The sequence below is a fragment of the Haematobia irritans genome, chromosome 3, assembly GCF_050003625.1.
Source record: "Haematobia irritans isolate KBUSLIRL chromosome 3, ASM5000362v1, whole genome shotgun sequence".
Lineage (NCBI taxonomy): Eukaryota > Metazoa > Arthropoda > Insecta > Diptera > Muscidae > Haematobia > Haematobia irritans.
Genome location: NC_134399.1, coordinates 52,186,876 through 52,211,604, shown reverse-complemented (window position 1 = coordinate 52,211,604; position 24,729 = coordinate 52,186,876). Strand labels below are relative to the sequence as shown.

The following is a 24,729-nucleotide window of genomic DNA, read 5'->3' as shown; positions in this document are numbered from 1 at the left end:
TCCAGAATACATTCAACAATGTTTACTATCTCCACTAAAGAATTTCATAGGGAGCATAAATGCTTTTCCAAATACGTATTATCATCATAATGCTTCAGACATCAAAATGAGGATTTTGCCGCATTTACCTTAATTAACTTTTTCACTTGACCCCATCGCAACAGTTAATAAATCGATCGATTTGTTAAATTTCATTACCGCGGATTTATTTTTATCATAATCTCATTAAACTTTAACCCAATGAATTGCTTATTGAGATCTTAAAACTTCCCATAGCACGATTTTGATCTCAATGCTGATATTGAACTAATTTTAGTTTCTGGGAACTTATGACCAACCTGTCTGTCTGTCCGTAAATTGCGCCATGTTTTATATAGAAACGTCTTTAACATAAAGTTTTCAAAGATACCTCCTATTTTTTAATACATTTTGGCTTTATAATAAAGTTACAAAAAAATACTGCACTTAAGGACGATTTCACGAATATTGAACATTTTTTAGGACAAATTGAAATCAGTTCACTGAAATTTTCTTCTATATAACGATATCGAATTTAAAGTAGAACCTCCTAACTCTAACGACTTCTTATACTCCTATCGTGAAAAATATTGATTATAAACTTTTTGGTGTCCGGCCGAAACTGAGTGTTACAACACAGTAGAGTCCTTACCAAACCGCTGCAATTTTCATCTTTGTTAGTGAATTTGCCATACGGCTTCAGGGTTTCGGGAAAAGTATTTTAATAAAGACTTGAACGATTTAATACGCTGAGCTGGAGCTCTTCTGATGAAATCTAGTATACGTAAAGCCAATTACTGCTAAGTTCCATCGTTAGGATGATGTTAAATTTAAGTTATTTTTATTACATTAATTTTATACTTTTGTTTTCGAAATTTTCCATTGACCTCCGTAATTGTCGTTATCCCAAGTATGTTTCAAAATTTTTATGAACTAGAAGTGGGATAAAAAATCGATGATCGTGTAAATAAGTTTAATGTAAACTAAAACAGAAGAAAATATTCCCAAAATAGTAGTGGGACTTAAAAGTCACAACGATTTTCTTAATTCCAAAAAACTAAACCACATATACAAAATGCTCAAAACAAGACTTAGCATATATTTGAAACGTTTTATCTTAAATGTAAGGATTCAATATTTCAGCTAATTTAAGGCCGATTTCTTTAATTAAAAAATGTTTTTTTTTACTTTAAGGAAAATTTGCCTTAGACATACGACTTTAACGCAGGGACGCAATTCCAAAGTTTATGTCCTAAATTAAAAAAAAAATTGAAGCAAAGATTATAAACTTTCTTTAATTAAAATTTCATTATTTTAACATTCTGTAAATGATTTGGCGCCAATGATTCGTTTCTTCACTCTTAGTTCATTTGTCTCCTTTACGAGGTGGAGTATTGTCGTAAACGGTAGCAACGCGTTGCGGAAATCTAAACAACTGATACAATTTAGAGAGGTTTAACTCTGTATGGATTTTTTTGTCTTTAAACTAAAGATTTTGGTAGTAATTCCGAGCCAAAGAAAGGAATAATTGCACTAAGGATACATTTAAGACGCAATTTTCGTTTAAATTTAAGTTTAGCATATTTCTACTAGGACAGAAATTTTAATTTATTCGTTTTGGCGCCTCTTTTTATGTAATATCAAAGTACTTCATATACGTGTTAACAAAAAATTAAAATTCCAAAATCAAACTCGGCTTCATGTACAAATTATGCAATGTTTAAGGTAAAGAGTCTTTAAAAAAAAATTGGAAAAAGTCTCCTATTTTTAACGCTTTTTAGCTGTGTAGTCAAGATGCAAAAAGTCAACGAATTCAAAGACGATTTCATTAATTTTGAAGATTTTTTCAGAACTATTATAGTCAAGTCTAACAAAATTTTTCACGATAATATACCCATTTTGAGTCACCTAACTCTAAGAGCGAAACACCTTCAATGAATAATAAGGTTTATAAGAGAAATAAGTCTTCTATGCACGTTCGAATTCTTTAAAGCAAATGAGTGTTTTATTTGTCTAAAAATTTCATTTTATGTTATTATGAGAAAATCTTCGATATTCAATATGACTTTAATAATAATATATGGTAATGCAAATTAATTAGATTTCATTCAAAACAAAACGGTGTTTAATTATCTCTAACCAAATAAATTGTGGATTATTACAAATTGCCACAGAAGTAATGACCTCAATTACTTCAGTTGTAATTTCAATCCAGATTGTAATCCAACGCTAGCGACATCATTTCGTTTTATTCATCCATCTATTCCTCCTTCTTTCATTCATACTCGTGCCTTTATGAACATAATTTTTCAATTAGCGTCAATACTGGCAGAGCTAAATTGCTGCAACCGATAAAAAAGAAATTAAACGCAAGACAAAAATATTATATACTTTAATGCAACCGCTAAATGTTTTGAATGTTAAATGAAAAAGAAACAAAAACCAAGCAAATATTACTTAATACAATTATTTATGTATTATAATTTACATGTTAATGTTTTTTGAAGCAGACATTTTTATGGCATTTACGAATGAGATGTAATGGGAAGTTTTGCTGCATTCCAAAATAGCCTAAGTGTTTTATTTAGTCTCCACACAGAAAAAAATTCCGCGATTTTTTTCCCATTAAAATCTTAATTGAGCTATTCAATTACAAATTTAATTGATTCAACAAATTTTTAATTGAAACAAAACAATCACACAAATTAATAGTATCAATTAATTTTTTAATTGGCTGTCAATTATTTTTTTAAATTGATACTATCGTTTCTGTGATTGAAGACATTTCAATTAAAAAATTAACTGGATCAATTAATTTCGTGATTGAATCAGAAAAAAATTTTGTGTGCATTAGTGATCAGTTGCAATTGCTGACCAATTATGGAAGTGTCAAGTAGCTTTTTGTCTCGTCTTCAGTGATGCCTGATGGATTTGAAAATTCCCATGCACAAGGTCGTGGATTCGACCCCTGCTTCGAGCGAACACCAAACAGTTTTTCAGCGGTGGATTATCCCACCTCAGTGATGCTGGTGACATTTCTGAGGGATTCAAAGCTTCTCTAATTCACTGTAATGTATAACGCCGTTCGGACTCGGCTATAAAAAGGAGGACCCTTGTTATTGAGCTTAACATGGAATCGAGCAGCACTCAGTGAAGAGAGAAGTTCACCAATGTGGTATCACAATGGACTGAATAGTCTAAGTGAGCCTGATACATCGGGCTGCCATCTAACCTAACCTATGCAAATTCAAAACCCCCTTTTTTCTACGCCCTACAAATAGTTTCCCACAATTTCCCTACATCAAAAAATGTAATGAATATCGAACAAATACAGCAATCCCTCGATTTACGTCGACCCGGTTTACGTTGTTTCGATTTACGTGGTCGATTTGTTTTTTGGCTAACTTTATCAGAAACGCCTTCCATATGTATACAACGTTACGGTGTTTCATTTGTTTATGAACTTAATACATACATAATTAAATGGACTCCTATGCTATGTCCTAATTATGAGCAATTTTTAATTCGGTTTACATCGTCTCAATGAACGTCGTCAAATTCCGGAACCAATCACGACGTAAAACGAGGAATTATTGTATTGTAAGAAGATACTATATAATGACTACTATAATGACTAAGGGAACATTTGGGACTAGTGAAAATTGATTGTAAATGATATTGTACTATAGAAATCAAAATGTCGTTATTTAAATCATGTCTCTTCTCGGTTCTTATATCTGTAACGGTAGAAAATATTCATAAAATTTTGAGGTATACAAAAGCAATGCAACCGCTTTCGAAAATTTTCCACTTTTTATTAGAATCGATATCGCTATTAAGACTAAAATTATTCAACATTCAACGTTCCTAAAGACTTTCGTTCAACTTTAGAAAAATTGCATTCATGGGTAAGTACCCAGCAAAAAAAGCGTCGCCAAAAAAAGTAGTGAAAGTGTTATTTTTGGGTCCGGAAGTGTCAAATTTGATTTATTTATGATTTTTAATGCATTTTAACACTTGTCTGGAACGTTTGTCATCAAATATTTTCAAAAATTCGCAATTTTTTTAGAAGGGATTTGACATTGTTTCGGCTAAGTTTCGATAATTTATTAATTCTTAATTTGTTTTTAACCTATTTGAAAAAAAAACAATAAATTTCTAATTAAAATATGAAAAAAGCGAATTATAACAAGTAAGGAAAGTCTAAAGTCGGGCGGGGCCGACTATATTATACCCTTCACCACTTTGTAGATCTAAATTTTCGATACCATGTCACATCCGTCAAATGTGTTGGGGCTATATATAAAGGTTTGTCCCAAATACATACATTTAAATATCACTCGATCTGAACAGAATTTGATAGACTTCTACAAAATCTATAGACTCAAAATTTAAGTCGGCTAATGCACTAGGGTGGAACACAATGTTAGTAAAAAATATGGGAAACATTTAAATCTGGAGCAATTTTAAGAAAACTTCGCAAAAGTTTATTTATGATTTATCGCTCGATATATATGCATTAGAAGTTTAGGAAAATTAGAGTCATTTTTACAACTTTTCGACTAAGCAGTGGCGATTTTACAAGGAAAATGTTGGTATTTTGACCATTTTGGTCGAAATCAGAAAAACATATATATGGGAGCTATATCTAAATCTGAACCGATTTCAACCAAATTTGGCACGCATAGCTACAATGCTAATTCTACTCCATGTGTAAAATTTCAACTAAATCGGAGTTAAAAATTGGCCTCTACGGTCATATGAGTGTAAATCGGGCGAAAGCTATATATGGGAGATATATCTAAATCTGAACCGATTTCAACCAAATTTGGCACGCATAGCAACAATGCTAATTCTACTCCCTGTGCAAAATTTCAACTAAATCGGAGCAAAAAATTGGCCTCTGTGGTCATATGAGTGTAAATCGGGCGAAAGCTATATATGGGAGCTATATCTAAATCTGAACCGATTTCAACCAAATTTGACACGCATAGCTACAATGCTAATTCTACTCCCTGTGCAAAATTTCAACTAAATCGGAGCAAAAAATTGGCCTCTATGGGCAAATGAGTGTAAATCGGGTGAAAGCTATATATGGGAGCTATATCTAAATCTGAACCGATTTGGCTGATATTTTGCAAGTTTTTCGAGACTAATAAAATATTCGGATGTACGGAATTTGAGGAAGATCGGTTGATATACACGCCAATTATGACCAGATCGGTGAAAAATATATATGGCAGCTATATCTAAATCTGAACCGATTTTTTCCAAAATCAATAGGGATCGTCTTTGAGCCGAAACAGGACCCTATACCAAATTTTAGGACAATCGGACTAAAACTGCGACCTGTGCTTTGCACACAAAAATACATCAACAGACAGACGGACAGACAGACAGACAGACAGACGGACATCACTTAATCGACTCAGAATTTAATTCTAAGACGATCGGTATACTAAACGATGGGTCTCAGACTTTTCCTTCTTGGCGTTACATACAAATGCAGAAACTTATTATACCCTGCACCACAGTAGTGGTGAAGGGTATAAAAATATTGACTCAAATGAACTTCCTGTGCAGTTAAAATAAAGAACATCATTGGGAGCGCATTTGTGGAAGTTCTTTTAAAGAACTTCCAAATTTTTTGCTGGGTAAATTAATGTCAATACAAAAATATTTTCATAACTATTTACATACATGGATTTGATTTTCTTCTAAAGCTGTAGAATTTTTGTCAAATGCCCTTCCTTTAAAATCAGGAAGTGATTTTAATAGCTAACAGTCATTATAACAAAGACAGTACAATGCAATTTTATAAAAGTTCAGATTTTTTAATGTGATTGGTTCCTACACTAATAGAAAAAATTACGTTCCATAGTCATGAACGGACGGTGACAAAATGAAACGGAAACGTTCACAAAAAATCAAAACGGAATGTTCACAATTTCGTCCACGGGCGTTCACGATTTCATGAACGGCATTCGTTTTTCTTTGGCCATGAAAAGTCTTAAAATAATCGTTAGACGTTATTATGGCAACTCCTTCGGTGGTGCAATGTGCTAAGGCGACTGTTAACGCGTATGGTGCAGAAAACACAGGTTCGAGTCACGCTAGCGGAAATCTTTTTTTTCATTTTGTTTATAAAGTCGTAACCATAACGTTTTCAGATCATGAACACTGGTTGTTGTTTTGACAACGCATGGTGTAATTTTATCGTTGTCAGATTGACACCGCCTGTTCACAGTTTGACACCACATGTGTGTTGATTCACTTTCATGAACGAATCGTTTTGAAATGAGCACACCGTGCATGATTTTTTCTATGAGTGTAGTTTAAAGAAAAATTTTCTTGATACTCTAAAATATTAAGCGTAATGTATTACTTTTTGTAAAATTTTGCTAATTGTCGAAATAGAAAAAATTCTTCAAATTTGCAGTAGTAATAAAAAATCTGTCCTTTTTCCTTATGCATACAAACCCTAAAAAGGGATTTGATATCACTACTCGTTTTACAATCCCAAATATTTGTCACATCGCTTTATGGGAGAAAAACAAAAACCGATTCCATATTACAGTTAAATTGGAAGAAAATTCAACTTCTGGATGTTCAAAGAGTTAAACGGAAGGGTGTTTTCATACGTTTCGGTATACAAATATTTTAAGTGGTGCATATTGTGCTCAAAAACTAGTATAAAATGTTTGGGGTACATGTCTTAGAGCATATTATGTTTTGGATATGGAATCTTGATATATGTAACAGGTTGGTTGATAAGTCCCCGGTCTGACACATAGATGGCGTCGCCAGTATTAAATGCATATTATTTTTATATAGTACCAACCTTCAAATGATTCGTATCAAAATTTGACGTCTGTAAGTCAATTAGTTTGTGAGATAGAGCGTCTTTTGTGAAGCAACTTTTGTTATTGTGAAAAAAAGGAATTTCGTGTTTTGATAAAATACGGTGGAAGCAAAATCTTGGCTTGATAATGAGTTTCCGGACTCTGCCCCAGGGAAATCAACAATAATTGATTGGTATGCAAAATTCAAGCTTGGTGAAATGAGAACGGAGGACGGTGAACGCAGTGGACGCCCGAAAGTGGTGGTTACCGACGAAAACATCAAAAAAATCCACAAAATGATTTTGAATGACCGTAAAATGAATTTGATCGAGATAGCAGAGGCCTTAAAGATATCAAAGGAACGTGTTGGTCATATCATTCATCAATATTTGGATATGCGGAAGCTCTGTGCAAAATGGGTGCCGCGCGAGCTCACATATGACCAAAAACTACAACGTGTTTATGATTCTGAGCGGTGTTTGCAGCTGTTAACTCGTAATACACCCGAGTTTTTCCGTCGATATGTGACAATGGATAAAACATGGCTCCATCACTACACTCCTGAGTCCAATCGACAGTCGGCTGAGTGGACAGCGACCGGTGAACCGTCTCCGAAGCGTGGACAGACTTAAAAGTCCGCTGGCAAAGTAATGGCCTCTGTTTTTTTGGGATAATTTTTATCGATTATCTTGAGAAGGGAAAAACCATCAACAGTGACTATTATATGGCGTTATTGGAGCGTTTGAAGGTCGAAATCGCGGCAAAACGGCCCCATATGAAGAAGAAAAAAGTGTTGTTCCACCAAGACAACGCACCGTGCCACAAGTCATTGAGAACGATGACAAAAATTCATGAATTGGGCTTCGAATTGCTTCCCCACCCACAGTATTCTCCAGATCTGGCCCCCAGCGGATTTTTCTTGTTCTCAGACCTCAAAAGGATGTAGTATGCAACACAATTTTTTACCAATCGAAATCACTATAAGAGAAGCACTGAGAAATATTACCAGTAGAAATGCTTTTGGTGTTCCATGGCCTTTTGTAATCGAGCCTGACATGGTAAATCCTACTCCCTAAAAAAGTCACTTCTGTAATATATACTCCCAAAAACATTCTGCTTCAAGTGTATATATTTTCAGGATTTGTCCAATTAAAATATTGTTTGTATTGTTCAATCATATGATTATGTTTCACCTTAGGCACATATATTTTTACGGTGTCAAATTTGTGTTGGATTGCAAATAAAAAAATATGTTTATAATTTATTTGAATTTTATACTCCATATATTTATTCATAAAAAAATATATTCCTTAATGTTGGCCTTTTAGCCTCACTGTGTTGTGTTGATATCTTTCGTTATCTCTCTCATTCGCCATTTTTAGTTTTTCTTTCTACTCTCTAAAACACATATGTGTTTATAGACAATTTTTAAATTAATATATGTTTGCATCCACACATATTATATTTACAAAAAATGTTATGTCCCAAAGATATATTTTTTACACCGGAACTAATGAAACAGTCTTTTTCGTCCGTGTACTTCCTAAGGTGTAGTGTATTGCAAAAGACCTATAACCTTTTTAGTTTTGATTCAATCGTTTTTTAGTTTAATAGAATATACATGACTTTTAATGTTTTTGTTTTGTTTTTCTTTCTTGCAGTGTTATCTAATCGCATGAAACAGTTGGCGTGTTCTCTGAAAGACTTTAACTTTGAATGTATTGGAACGGCTCAAACGGATGATGAGCTCGTCATATGTGAAAGCCTAGAACATTTTGGTGAAATTATCAGTATGATAGAGGATGAACGAGAGAAAATGGTAGGTATTTTTATTTATTTATTTATTTATTCTCTTGACGAATCCACGCCGCAGAGCTATATACGGATTCCAAATCTACAAAAACATAGCAACAATTATAAATTATAAAAAAAAATGATGGGCTTAAAAACTAGAAAAAGTAACATAAATAGTATTAATAACTGACTAACCGAATTTGAAACAAACAGATACACAATAATTAAAACAATTAACAAAAAATTATTAAAATTACGAAAAAAATATATATAAATTTATTTAATTATTAATTCAAAAAATTAAAAATAAGAAACAATAAAAAATAATAATAATAAGCATGACTAAAAAACTACTCCGTGAGTAAGATAGCATTACTAACATAAAAAGCTAGTAATGAGACTCAATAAAATAAGTAAAAAATAAATGATATAACATAATACATACACCGAAAAAAAGTGAACTGTTTTATACGAAAATTGAACTAAATTTTACTCCACATTTTGTGATTACCACAAAGCATTGTTAAACCCAAGAAATTTTAATGCCCTTTTGTACTTTTTAACTGCAGTTCACGAAATTACATCATCTCATAGAAGAAAAAATTAACCAAAAGTAAAGAAGAAAATCATTGGCGCCAAATCATGACCATTTTAACCATATAGTAGTTCATTCTCACTATTTTTGGGAATCGTACGAAAATTTTCATTTGTTTGAGTTCATATTGAACTTATGTGTACGGGTATTGAACTTTATACTCATGTTTAGTTCATTCAATTTTTGAGACATACTTAAAAAAAAGTAAGATTTCATTAAGCTGTGGAAAATTTCGATAAAAATAATAAAATTTAACTACACGCAACTAATTTTTTTCCAATAAAAATATGTCAAATTTATCGTTAGTTTAACTACGGAAATTTCTTTCTGTGTAACTAAATAAAAAAACATACAGTTTGTCAATAAATTGTTTGTTTAATAAAAAAATTTAAGAATTACTTGCACTTATGGTGATATGATTGCAAATAAAAACTTCCTCTCCCGTCCACTGAATGAAGCAATACCAAAACAAAACAACAACAAAATTTAGTGCGAAAATCTAACGAGATTTTGTTTTAGGATCTGGTTTTGCAAAAAAATTATTGGCAGCAGTCAAACAGACTTTTAATGCATTTTTTTGTCCTACGAGGGCGGTTCGGAAACTTCTTAGCCTATCATTGAAAGAGAATAGTTAGTTTTTCAAAAATAGTAAAAGTCACTGGGAGCTAAATCAGGAGAATAAGGTGGGTGGTCAAGCAACTCGTACTTTAATTCGTTGATTTTAGCCATTGTTAAAAAACTCTTGTGCGCTGGTGCGTTGTCTTGATGAAAAATATTTTTTTTTGTTGTAAGCCAGGACGTTTTTCTCGAATTTGTACATTTAATTGATCTAAAAGGTTGCAATAGTACACTGATTTTATTGTTTTACCCTTTTGCAGATAGTCAATCAATAAAATACATTTGAAGTCCCAAAAAACCGTTGCCATAACCATACCAGCCATACCAGTTTGAATTGTTCTTTTGCCTCTGGAATATAGTGGTGGATCCATGTCTCATCAACAGTTATGAAACGACGCTTAAAATCACTTTTTATTTCGCTTAAAACGATCCAAACAAGCTTAAGAAATGTTCATTCTTATGCGTTTTTGATCGACTGTTAACAAATGCGGCACCCATCTTGCAGAAATGCGGCACACAAAAAATTATCACCAAAATTTTTTCAATTAAACACTTAATTGAATTTGGAAACGGATTCAATTAATATGTTAATTGATTCAATTAATTATTTAATCAAGTCCGAATAAAAACCAATTTAAAAATGATTGATATTTGTTACGTTTCCAATTAAAATATTAATTGATTCAATCAATTTGTTAATCAATTCGGAAATAATTTTCAATTACAAACGTGATTGAAAATTTTTCCGTTTCCAATTACACATGTGATTGATCCAATCACCTTTGTGATTGAAATTGAATAATTTTAAGCAATGGAAAGAGCGAAAAGAGAACAATAGAATGGGTATATATTCAACAATGTATGATGGAGAGATCAATCTGTGGAAGTAACTCGTAACGAACGGTTGGGTTTTTGTTTTTCGCGTAAATTGAAAAACATGATTGGCGACATTCTGTTTGCTGCATTCAAAATGTGTGCATAAATATTTTGAACGCAACAATAAATCATAGCAAAGGGTTGAAATAAATAAAGTGTGCAACAACAAATGGTCAAGTGGTAAAGGTTTGAAAACATACTCGTATATGAGAGAACACATTTGAAATTACCTGTGTTTGTGTTTTGTGGTATTGTAAAAATGGAAAACAATCTTCGTTTACCCAGCAAAAACTGGGTAAGCACTAGTGATTCTTTCAGTAATACCGGTAATCAAAAAGTCACTACTTGCAGTATTACCTGTGATTTAAAAATAATAACTTACCTGTGTATACAAAAAGTGATTCTTTCTATTAATACCGGCAATCAAAATCATATCTTGAGGTCCGGGTTCGACTCTACAGTGGGCACCGTTAATAGTAGCGAAAAGTAATGCTAAATTACATTTCAGAAAAAATATTAATTGGTAATGCCAATAAAATATACCTTTGTTTCCTAAAGTTGTACGAGGGCAGTTCGGAAACTTCTTAGCGTAGCACAAGAAGCGCGGTATAAACAGAAAAAAGTTAAATTTTTTGGAAATTTCCATCTCTGTTATGAACACATGTTAAATTTTGTTTCGATCTGGCAACTCCTTCATATAGAAACATGTGTTCAAAAAAGAATCCGCAATTTTTTTTACAATGAAAAATTAGAAATGCGTGCTGCTGGTTTATCCGGACAAACAATTCATAATGATATGGTGAATGTGTTGGGTGAAAGTGCTCCTTCATATGCAACAGTAAAAAATTGGGTTGCTGAATTTAAACGTGGTCGTAAAAGCATTGAAGATGAACCACGTAGTGGACGTCCAAAAACAGCAACAACAGCAGAAATTGTAGCCAAAGTGCATGATATGGTATTAAATGATCGACGAATAAAAGTGCGTGAAATTGCTAATATCATGGGCATCTCAAATGATCAAGTCCATTTAATTTTGCATGAAGAACTATTGATAAAAAGCTTTCTGCAAGATGGGTGCCGCATTTGTTAACAGTCGATCGAAAACGCGTAATAATGAACATTTCTCAAGCTTGTTTGAATCGTTTTAAGCGAAATAAAATGGATTTTAAGCGTCGTTTCATAACTGTTGATGAGACATGGATCCACCACTATACTCCAGAGACAAAAGAACTATCCAAACAATGGACTGAAGCTGGAGGAAGTGCCCCAAAGAAGGCAAAAATAATTCAATCGACTGGTAAGGTTATGGCAACGGTATTTTGAGACTTCAAAGGTATTTTATTGATTGACTATCTGCAAAAGGGTAAACCAATAAATTCAGAGTACTATTGCAACCTTTTGGATCAATTAAATGTAGAAATTCGAGAAAAACGTCCTGGCTTACAACACAAAAAAATAATTTTTCATCAAGACAACGCACCAGCGCACAAGAGTATTTTAACAATGGCTAAAATCAACGAATTAAAATACGAGTTGCTTGACCACCCACCTTATCCTCTGATTTAGCACCCAGTGACTTTTACTTGTTCCCAAATCTAAAAAAATCCTTGCTGACAAGCGGTTTACCTCAAATGAAGATGCAATTACAATCGTAAACCACTATTTTGAAGACCTTGAGTGAAACTATTTTAATCAAGGGATAGAATTGCTAGAAAAGCGTTGGACTAAGTGTATTGAAGTTTCAGGAGATTATATTGAAAAATAAAAATATTTTTGAAAAACTAACTATTCTCTTTCATTGATAGGCTAAGAAGTTTCCGAACCGCCCTCGTATAATTAATAAATATTTTTCTGCCATCTTCATTAACGCTGAGATTTTAGGCACATATTTCTGTTGCCATGCCTCCGGAGGTATTTCATGCAGTCTGGAATATAGTTCAAACAAACTAATAGGTGCCTAATAGGTATAACAAACACGCTCATTATTTTAGTCTCTTTTTTCCTAACTGATGGGAGCAAACCAAAGGAGACATAAGTACTTTTTCATCTGTGCGGTCAAAAACATTGCAAAAAATATTGTCGTGAGGCCTAAGATTTCATGTTCTTAAAATACTTCGCTTACAATGCTTCGTATTTGCTTAGCATAGAACACACATTTCTCTGATATAAAGATTTTTTCCTTGTCCAAAAGTCGACAAACTTTTCAATAAAGCCGTTTTGTCCTTACAGTTAAGTGATTCCACTTAATACTTCTTGACTACGGTCAACTTGACTTTCATAATTTTAAAATTTCTTCAAAATTAATGAAATCGTCATTAAATTTGTTGTCATTTTGCATCTTGCACACAAATTTTTTTTTCTGATTCAATCACGAAATTAATTGATCCAATTAATTTTTTAATTGAAATTTCTTCAATCACAGAAATGATAGTATTAATTAAAAAATTAATTGAAAGTCAGTTAAATTAATTGATCCAATTAAAAAATTAATTGATATCATTAATTGTTGTGTTTGATTTTTGTTTCAATTAAAATATTTGTTGAATCAATTAAATTTTTAATTGAATATTTATTCTGTGTGACAACAAACCCAAACAGCGTTCAAACATAGGAGATGTTTTTCAATACTTTATACCAGATTTTTTTACTTGAAACATTGCAAAATTTCAAATTGAAAAACGTTGTGATAGCATATGTAGTAAAATAGCAGAAAAACGAATAAATTCAATTTTTTTTTTAGTATTTGAGTTCTGCCTGATTTTATGTTTAGTTCAATGACAATATAACTGTGATGTGACCTTTATTAAAGTTCTCTAAAATATTATTATTACAATTTTAATACGGCCTCATTGCACATGAAAAATTGAGGAATTGATTGATATGAAGCTATTGAAAAGAAAACGCCAGATACCAATCCACAAGCCTGACTAGACATATGTTTCTTTGCTGGCTAAAGCAAGTTTCCTTAGTCTTTAGTATAGATCTGGCGGAGTTAGCGATAATTTAATTTGGTCCTATATGCTAATTTCCTAAAGAAATTACATACGAGAATTATTCCTAGCTATCTTCTCACATAGCTACAATTCCTTAATCTTATTTTCGATTTCGGTTTGCCACTACATTACTGCAACAACAAATCGAAATCTATTTTTAGAGGCATTGTTGAATTCACATGATTTGTGAACGATCACACAATGTCTTGTTTCTAGTAGACAACAATTACTGCGATAGCTATTTGAAACTGGTTTCAAGGACACAACAACAATTCTAACGACAAAATTAATAGTGTTTTCTCCTCTTACGACGGGCTCTTCTTAGCTTACTATTCTTTATCTTCTCACATAGCTAGAATTCTTTAATCTTATTTTTAATTTCGGTTTGTTTGTTTGTTCTCTAAAATGCTAGTCGCTAAGAGAAAATCAGAACTGGGTTTGTCAACTGTAAAGTAATATATGTTTTCTTAACAACTATACATACTTGTTTTATTTGTTTTTATACCCTAAACCACATAGTGGTCAGGTTATAATAAGTTTGATCGGCCAAAAAATTTGCCTACCAGAAATATTGATTTTAGACCCCATAAAATATATACCGATCGACTCAGAATCACCTCCTGAGTCGATCTAGCGCTTGGTGTCCGTCCGTCTGTCCATGTATTTGTTGTTCACAGGATTCCGGTCGCAATTATTAACCGATTTTGATGAAATTTGGTACAGGGAGTTTTTTGGGCACAAGGACGAATGCTATTGAATTTGGGAGAAATCGGATCAAATTTAGGTATAGCTCCCATATATATGTATCGCCCGATTTCGACAAATGGGGTCACGTTGAGTGTTTTTTCAAACGGATTGTCACCAAATTTGCCAAAAGGTAATCTTTTCCATCGCCCTTCAAGTGTGCAAAATTTTATCCATATCGGTCCAGATTTAGATATAGCTCTCATATATATGTATCGCCCGATTTTCCCAAATTTGGCCACAAAACCTTTATTTATCAACCGATCTTACTCAAAGTTGGCTAAATATAATCTTTTATAGCACTAATTATATGTGCAAGCTTCCATATATATGTACAGCCCGATTTGTCTAAATTTGGCCATAAAACCCTTATTTATCAACCGATCTTACCCAAATTTGGCTAAATGTAGTCTTCTATAGCACTAACTATATGTGCAAAAATCGTCGAAATCGGTTCAGATTTAGATATAGCTCCCATATATATGTATAGCCCGATTTGGCTAAATGTAGTCTTCTATAGCACTAACTATATGTGCAAAAATCGGTTCAGATTTAGATATAGCTCCCATATATATGTATAGCCCGATTTTCCCAAATTTGGCCATAGAACCCTTATTTATTAACCGATCTTACTAAAAGTTGACTAGATCCAGTCCTCTGTAGTACTAACTATATGTGCAAAATTTCATCGAAATCGGTTCAAATTTAGATATAGCTCCCATATATGTATCGCCCGATTTTGAAAAATTCGCCCTTATAACCTTATGTTTGACCATACAGGCCTCATTTCGTAACTGATCTTACTCAAATCTTGCATAAGGTAACCTTTTGTGGTATTAATCAAACCCGCAAAATATTATGCAAATTGGTTCAGATTTAGATATAGCTTCCATATATATGCATCGCTCGATTTTCCCAAATTTGGCTATAGTACTCTTAATTATTAACCAATGTTACTCAAATTTCAAATTTTGGTGTACTAGCCGATCGTACTTATACGTACTTGTAGTTCTTACATAAGAATATTGCTCGATTTTTACAAATTTGTATTTATTACCCAGACTAATTTAACGATTTTCTCTTTATTAATAATGGGCTCAATATTAGTGGCATACTAGCTCCGTAGGCGCAACATCAACACAGCCAGTGTTGCTAGAAGTAGGGGAAATTCCCTATATGTAGGGTTTTTCTAATATTTAGCGTCTTGTAGGGACGTAGGGCCACAATGTAGGACATTTTCACTCAACACAATTTGTAATAATTTTTACATTTTGGTGGCTCTAGAGGAGGAAATTAGAAGCCGGCAAGGCTTGATCTTTAACAATGTGTGGTAAACTTTATTCCTGTAGAATATTTTGTCAACATTTTATTTCTATAGAACATTTTGTCAAAATTGTATTTCTATAGATTTTTTTTTTCAAAATATTATTTCTATAAAAAATTTTCTCAAAATTTTATTTCTGTGGAATTTTTTCTCAAAATTGTATTTCTATATAATTTATTGTCAAAATTTTATTTCTATAGAAAAATTAATTACAAAAATTTGATTATAGAAACTTTTTCCACAATTTTATTTTTATAGAGATTTAACAAAAAAGATTACTAATTTGTGGTGGTAATACAAATTTATATTCTAAATTATATACGTTGCATATTCATGTTTTAAGATAATAATAATAAAGTACTTAGAATCATTTTTGTTTTGTAAAATTTTTTAAATTTAACGAGAAATATAGTAGGGAAAATTGTTTGGTAATGTATGGGAATGTAGGGAACTTTTTTTGTCCTTGTAGGGTAAACCGAACATTTTCCGTGGCAACATTGACTATGAGCTATAGTCAGATTGACACAAAGCACCCATACACATGTACCCCTTAATTTTCTTAAATATGCAACTACGGTTTATCTCCCAGACCTATATGTTACCCCACAAATGCTTATGATTACTAATTCTGTAATGGTGGTTTAGGGTATGATATAGTCGGCCCCGCCCGACTTTCTACTTTCCTTGTTTTTTTTTTTACTCTTTAATTGTAGCTAAACCAATACAAATTTATGTTAATACAATTTGTTCTATCTCCAAATTTGTAGCTGACGTTAGCGGATGAACATATTATTGAGCCTTTGGAGGATTTTCGCAAGAAACAAATCGGTGGCGTGAAAGAGAATAAGAAAAAATTCGATAAGAAGACGGAAAAATTCTGCCAATCACAAGAACGCTTCCTGAATATGTCAACGAAAAAGCCTGAAAATACGATACAAGAGGTAAGGAGAAAATGACTTTTATTAAAAAACTGCAAAGTAAATTTCGAGAACTATATGGGATATATTTCCAAAGTTAATATAACAAACACCTACAGCCACACCCTCAAAAAAATCGCTTCTCTAACATATGTTCCAAACATATTTTGCAGGAAGCACATATATTATTGGATACTGCCAAAATATTAATATGTTTGTTTTATATGAACATATTATATGTTTTCCGCCCAAAAATATTAAATGCTTGGAAGAATTTTCCCCAAAGAATATTGTGCTCATTCCCCCACATAATTTTCACCTCCACGAAATTTTTTAGTTCTTGGCACCTGACAAATAATGTTGAAGAAATTATTCAATTTTATAATTTTTTTAAATTTTACCTTTCGCCTGAACGGAGATTCGAACTGAGGACCATACAGTTTGTAGGCCAACACACTATCCACTGGGCTACGTAGCTGTTATAGTCACCAGTAGACAATTATCGTTATAAGTTAAATTTATATAGCATAGTTTGCAGCGCCCACGAGCCCATGCAAACATAACATTATTTAACAAAAACATATATTTGTTGGCCACGTGGAACAGTGGTTAGCATGTCTGCCTTGCATGCCAAGGGTCGTGGGTTCAATCCCTGCTCCGACCGAACACCATTTTTTTTTTGTTTTAATTTACACATTTATATTCTTGGAAATGTGGGTTATTAAAGATTTACAGTCAGAAAAGAACAGTGCTTGACATAAACGAAATGGACTGAGCTTTTGGATAAAATATTATTTTTTATTGCAAAAATAACAATTTTGTAGCAAAAAACTGTTTTTGGTATAAAAATTTGAAATTTTGGAAGGAATTCAAAAACTCTAACAAAAGAAGAACGTGGAGTCGAGTATAAACATACATAAATAATTTTATAATATACTCATAAATTTATTTAAGCGTGAACATTTGTTTACTAGAATTTAACACCATTGCATTTAAAACTTGTCGTGTTTTGTACTTAATTTCAATTTTATCTTTAAGGCCAGTATTAAGTTGGCATTATCGCTCTAAAATGACGCTGTGTTGCCTTTTACTTTTCTTTAATAATTCATTTAAAAAAAAAATAAACTTTTTCAATTGCTTTAGCTGCAAAACTCGAACTTAATGCACGCTTTTATATTTGAAGGTGTCCGGCAACTCCTCTTGGACTACTTATTAATAAAGAGGAATTAAACTTTGTCTTTATACATTTTACTGTTTACATGTCCACACATACATAAAATGCTGCTCTCAAGTCGAAAACACATGCTGTTTTTTTTTTCAAATGTCTATTCTCTTGGTTCCGAATGTCTATTCTCTTTACTCCGCATACTCATTCTAATATTCAAATTAAATAATATTTAGACTTAAGTATATCAAATTTTTGGCCTTATCATTAAACAGTTTTCCGAAACAAAATACACAAATAGCTCTCTTTTGATTCTCTCGCCGTGTTATGTTGATATCTTTCGTCAACCCTTCCGGTTTCCATCTCTATTTCTTGCTCTATACTCTCTCTGAATTAAATAAAATGAATAAAATATCACAACATATATAAATTTGTAAATTTATATATGTTTACATTCACACATATTATTTTTATGAAACATTCATGCCCCAAACATAATATATTCTAACATATTAATATATGTGTCCCAAACATTTAGTGTTAGGTTAGGAACATTACATGTTTGCACTTAAATATATTGTGTTTAAAAATTGTGCCCGAAACACATTTTGTTTATATCGGAACATATGAAAAACATATTTTTCTAACAATGCAAAGAATAAATACTTTCTTCCGGAACGAAATTTAAACAAACGAAATTCCCCATTTCTATAAAGTATTTTCTTTATTAGCAAATACACCCGTTGGAATAATAGCCAGTCATTTTGTTTATTTACTTTCAAAGAAAAAGTTTTACCGGCAATGGTAAATCTCATTTGTCTAAAATTTCGTTCCTTATAAAATAAAAAAATACAAACATTGTACGCGCCAAATCATGACAATTACATTCTTATTATTTTATGTAAATTGTACAAAGACGTTTTTTGGCGAAAAAACTGCTAAAAAAATAGAGTCAGCTCATCGAACTATACGCACGGTGGTTATCTTTGTATTCTAACGTTCAGAGAAGTTTGCCACTGTGGTAGGTTAGGTTAGGTTAGAATAGTCTAAGTAAGCCTGAAATCACGGGCTGCCACTATACCTAACCCAACGCCCATTTTATTTTACGATCACTCGTTATTTTTTCTCTGTTAATCACATAACAGAGCTTTGTTAATATTAATACAACTACACAAAAATTGTTTATATTTCAATCACGAAAATCGCGGATTCAATCATTTTGGCAATAAATTTCAATAAAAAAATTGTATATTGCGCCCATATATATTCCACACATTGAAATCGTCTATTAAAATTTGAACCAATCAAAGGCAGAAATAAAAGCAAAACAATGTAATATTTGGTATTATATTGACCATACTTTGCAAATTCTGGAAATAGAAAAAAATATAAATGGAAAATACATATTTTTATTATTTTCGGATATTTTTCATATTTTTAAATCCAAAAGAAAGAACTTTTTTACCATTACATAATTCAGCTATTTGGGTTCAAACTGAAAAAGACAGGTAAAACAAAAATGCAATTTAATGCCAACGCTACTTCACAACTTCAAGGTGAATCTTCCAACGAACCCATACCGCTCTTGGTTTTAAGAAAACTAGGAATGAAAAAATTTTGTAATTTTCAAAGATCAATACGGTACCCACCTTTTGATTGCAAACATATTCTTATATATTTGATAAAATGATGGAGTTGATGGGATTGATTGGTCAATTTCGCAACAGTGGAGCAATGGTTAGCAGGCCCGCCTTGCATACACTAGGTCGTGGGTTCGATTCCTGCCTCGACCGAACACCAAAAAATTTCAGCGGTACATTATCCCAACTCAGTAATGCTGGTGACATTTCTGAGGGTTTCAAAGCTTCTCTAAGCGGTTTCACTGCAATGTGGAACGCCGTTCGGACTCGGCTATAAAAAGGAGGTCCCTTGTCATTGAGCTTAACATGGAATCGGGCAGCACTCAGTGGTAAGAGAGAAGTTCACTTCTGTGGTATCACAATGGACTGAATAGTCTAAATGAGCCCGAAATATCGGGAGAAGTTCACCAATGTGGTATCACAAGGGACTGAATAGTCTAAGTGAGTCTGATACATCGGGCTGCCACCTAACCTAACCAACTTCGCAACTTCAAGGTGAATCTTCCAACACCTCTTGGATTTAAGGAAACTAGGAGTGACAAATATTTACAATTTTAAAAGATCAGTACGGTACCCACCTTTTGATTGCAAACATATTCTTATATATTCGATAAGATGATGGAGTTAATGGGATTGATTTGTCAATTTTACGAAACAAAATTGCTCACTGAAAGAAACGGATAAAAAATATATTATTTTAGACCGTTTAATATAACCAGGCTTCAATGGAAAACAGTATTCACATGTCACAATTGCTTACATTCAATAAACGTATATAATTTTCATTTTTACACTACCACGAAACAAACACAGATAATTTCAAATGCGTTCGGGCATATATTTTATATATTTTTTCAAACCTTTACCACGTGGCCAAATGTTGTTGCACACTTTATTTATGTCAACCCTTTGCTATGATTTGTTGTTGCGCTCAAAATATTTATGCACACATTTTGAATGCAGCAGACAGAATGTCGCCAATCATGTTTTTCAATTTACGCGAAAAACAAAAAGCCAACCGTTCGTTGCGAGTTGTTTCCACAGACTGATCTCTCCATGATACGTTGTTGAATAAATACCCATTCTCTTGTTCTCTTTTCACTCTTTCCATCGCTCAAAATTATTCAATTTCAATCACAAAGGTGATTGGATCAATCACATGTGTAATTGGAAACGGAAAATTTTTCAATCACGTTTGTAATTGAAAATTATTTCAGAATTGATTAACAAATTGATTGAATCAATTAATATTTTAATTGGAAACGTGACAAATATCAATCATTTTTTAATTGGTTTTTTTCGGATTTGATTAAATAATTAATTGAATCCGTTTCCAATACAATTAAGTGTTTAATTGAAAAAATGTCGGTGATAATTTTTTGAGTGTATGTTCGGTAGGAAGGCAATATTAACAGCAATTAATTAAAGCTCACTTTATTTTCACTGACATTATTCGACCCATGTCACTACATTACTTCATGTCTAAGATTAGGCCTCACATATTGCTACACACAAAATTGATATAATTATTGTTTTAATTGGAATGTCTTCAATCACGAAAATAATAGTATCAATCTCAGTTTTGATTGGGCCTAGAAAAAATTCTTGATTAAAAGATTAATTGATTTTATTAGCAAATTGATTTAATTAAAGATTTAATTGATGTTGATTGCAAAACTCAATTAATATTGTTAATAAAAAAGGTAACTATTTCCAATAATAACAATATAATAACAATTGATTGTTTGAAACACATTTTTAATTAAAAATTAAAAACATGTTCATCTCTATTTTTAAATGACTTCGTCTTCCGAATTTGATTAAAAAGTTAATTATATCAATTAGTTTTTTAATTAAAAATTTAAAAATTTTCAATCATTTACTTAATTAGCTTAATGTTTCTACCTTGATTAAAAAGTTTATTGTATCAATTAATTTATTAATTGAAAATTTTTTCACTTCAATTAATTTTAATTGGAAATATTTTGGTGGTATTTTTTTTTCTGTGTATATACACCCAAAAAAATACTTTCCTCCGGAACGAAATTTTAAACAAACGAAATTCGCCTTTCTTTTAAAACTTTTTCTTTTATAGCAAATAAACCGAAATTTATGACAAGCGATTCAGCGATTGTCTATAGACTGTTTTATTTGCTTTTAAAGAAATATATTATTTATTAGTGATGAAGCGAAGGTAAAAATGGGTTATTTGATTGTGTATGTTTGGACCTCTTTTTTGGTGGAGTCAATATAACGTTTTGGAAATTGAGCTACAGTGATCTCAACATTGAACTTCGTTCCAAACTTTGTTCCAATATTCGAAATTACAAATCGCAAAATTTTCGCTTGGTCACATTTTCTTAACGCCGAATCGAATAAGCTTAAAATTTAGGGATAGTCCATGTCATACACTCAAAAAATGGTCCGAAGGTTTTGACTTTCCCTTAAGGATTTCAGTATTGATTCCGAGAAAAGATGCGGCATCTTTAAAATAAATACATTATGTAATCTGTAATCTCCTTCTAATATGAAATTTAATATTAGCCATATATATATATATATATATATATATATCGTTTGCAAAAAGGACAATATGATAATTTGAATGGATATTCAAATTAATTGAATAAAGTCTTCACACACCCCAAAAAAGCATGCCCGGTTCCAAAGATTTTGTGTTTAATGATTTTGGTATTGATTCCGAGCCAAAGAAGCGGAGAATTTAAGTAAGGACAAATTTAAGACACGATTCTTTTTCCAATTTAAGTTTTTTTGTACTTAATTCTAGGAAACAAAGTTTAATTAATTCATTTTTCAGCTTTTTTTCTTCATCTGCTATCAAAGTCCTTTAAAATCCTGTTAACGACAACTTAAATTTCCAAAGTCGGACTAGAGTACAAGTAGAAATTATGCCATGTTTCAAGTAAAAAAGTCTTTAAAATAAAGTGTTGAAAAAAAATCTCCTATTTTTAAACACTTTAAAACTTTATATCAGAGATATGCGTCTTCTATGCTAAGCAGAGTTTCGTATTCTTATTTAAAGGACATGAAATCTTTGGCCCCAAGAGAATATATTGTTCAGTGCACATTCAAATGCTCTCAACCAACTACAGAACAACAATCGTTTCTTCGATATAATTTTCTTTGTGTCTTTTCGCTCGTTTACAATATTCGCATTCATTTTTTTCCGTTTGCACTCTGCCTCTCAAATGAACAATTCTAAATATACTGTAGATTTAAAAGAGATTTGCAAATAAAATTATTTTTATATCCCCATATATTATGGGTAAGATGTATGATTAATATACGCCATATATTTTTAATAACTTAATTAATATCAAATTGTTACACCGGGCCAATGTTTTTCAGTAACAATCGATTTTTCGTCCGTATGTGTTATCAACGATTTCTTCTGTGCTTGCATTAAGATTTTGCAATTTCACTATTTACCTTAGACATTCGTGTGGTGTCGAAGCCAAATATCTAAGAAAATACACATAAAACCGAAAATAAATAAAAGCTTCTGAATAGATTTACCTCGGAGACAAGAGAAATTGAATTTTATTTATTTATATTTCCTATTTTTTTTTTTTTGAAGCAGAACGATACAATCCTTTTAAGAGCAGTTTGTAAAATTCAATAACCGTTAAGTGCAACTGACAAATCCAGCTGGCAGTTAGGTATGGCAAATAATGTCTGGTGTTGCCAATATTTGCCATTAGGTGGAGGTACAACGGCAAAAGCATCTTCGTTCATCCTTTTTAAATTTATACGCTTTTTTCTCTCCTCCATTCGTTTATGCTCCTTCTCGTTTTTTCTTGCCAGCTGCAGCTGCTGCTTCTGGATATTCAGTTTTGCAACTTATTTGTGGGTTCCTTGACCTAAGTTAACGTTAAAACTTTTATTCCAGTCTATATACACCATACAAAAAGGATCCCCTCTCAACTCATCCTTCGTCGTTTCCTTCCATACACACTGGCTCATATATAAAACTGAAAATAGTTGTATAGAAAACTGCCCTATAGTCTGATAAATACACACCTTTCAAAGCTTCAACGAACAATACTACCCTCCCAGCGCAAGAGGGCTTTGGAAAGGGGACTCCAATGGTAGCCTATTGCATAGCCAACAACTCCCATCCAAATGTTTCCGAGAGCCAAAGAGTAAACAAACTATTGAATTTTGTATATTGTGTGTGTGTGGGTAGATGGAAGTGGCTGTGTAACAAAGTTCTATACATCGGAACAGTTATTTACTTTAGTATGCCACAAATATAACAATGCACCAAAGCTTTTCATCCTTCCTACTCCCACAAAACATTCTAATCTGTGAGACTGGCACATAAAGTACAATACTACATCCACCCACTATTTCACAAAAAGCTGTATACCAATTCCTATGCAATAGTCCTAGAACGACCGGCTTTAAGGCAAGTTAGAGAGGTGGGTAAAACTATGTACTATGAGGGAAAAAGAGAACGGAAGAGTGTTGGAAGGAGAAGAATAGTTTCATATGGTATCAGAAATTTCAATAAAGTTTTTAACGGGTAGATGATTATTAGATTCTGCAAATGCTTGCCGGGACAAGTGACTTCGCCATCCGCCCTACTCATTTATTATCCTAGAAATTGACACCAGCATAAGGAGGCATCACCTTCTTAGTTGTTTGCTCAAATAGTTCTATTAGATAGTATCCTTACTGATGTTGCATCCTAAAGATAAGAGCAGCATCATCTTCAGGTTTTCTATTTCATATGTAAGCTTTATTTACATTCCATCTCGTGCCAGACATATATAAAGGGTGATTCTTTTGAGGTTAGGATTTTCATGCATTAGTATTTGACAGATCACGTGGGATTTCAGACATGGTGTCAAAGAGAAAGATGCTCAGTATGCTTTGACATTTCATCATGAATAGACTTACTAACGAGCAACGCTTGCAAATCATTGAATTTTATTACCAAAATCAGTGGCAGAAAATCCGCTTTTTTATCGACAAATTTTGTTCGGCGATGAGGCTCATTTCTGGTTGAATGGCTACGTAAATAAGCAAAATTGCCGCATTTGGAGTGAAGAGCAACCAGAAGCCGTTCAAGAACTGCCCATGCATCCCGAAAAATGCACTGTTTGGTGTGGTTTGTACGCTGGTGGAATCATTGGACCGTATTTTTTCAAAGATGCTGTTGGACGCAACGTTACGGTGA

At 32.3% G+C, this 24,729-nt stretch overlaps 1 protein-coding gene across 4 annotated transcripts in view; it reads left to right on the top strand.

The window, feature by feature from the left end:
• Graf (GTPase regulator associated with FAK) overlaps positions 1-24,729 on the top strand; it is a 365,913-nt gene that overhangs the window by 262,333 nt on the left and 78,851 nt on the right. For all 4 annotated transcript variants that reach the window (XM_075302144.1, XM_075302145.1, XM_075302146.1 and 1 more), the window contains exons 3-4: positions 8,522-8,679; positions 16,572-16,745. In XM_075302144.1, coding sequence (XP_075158259.1) covers positions 8,522-8,679; positions 16,572-16,745 — 332 coding nt within the window. The remainder of the gene's footprint in view (positions 1-8,521; positions 8,680-16,571; positions 16,746-24,729) is intronic.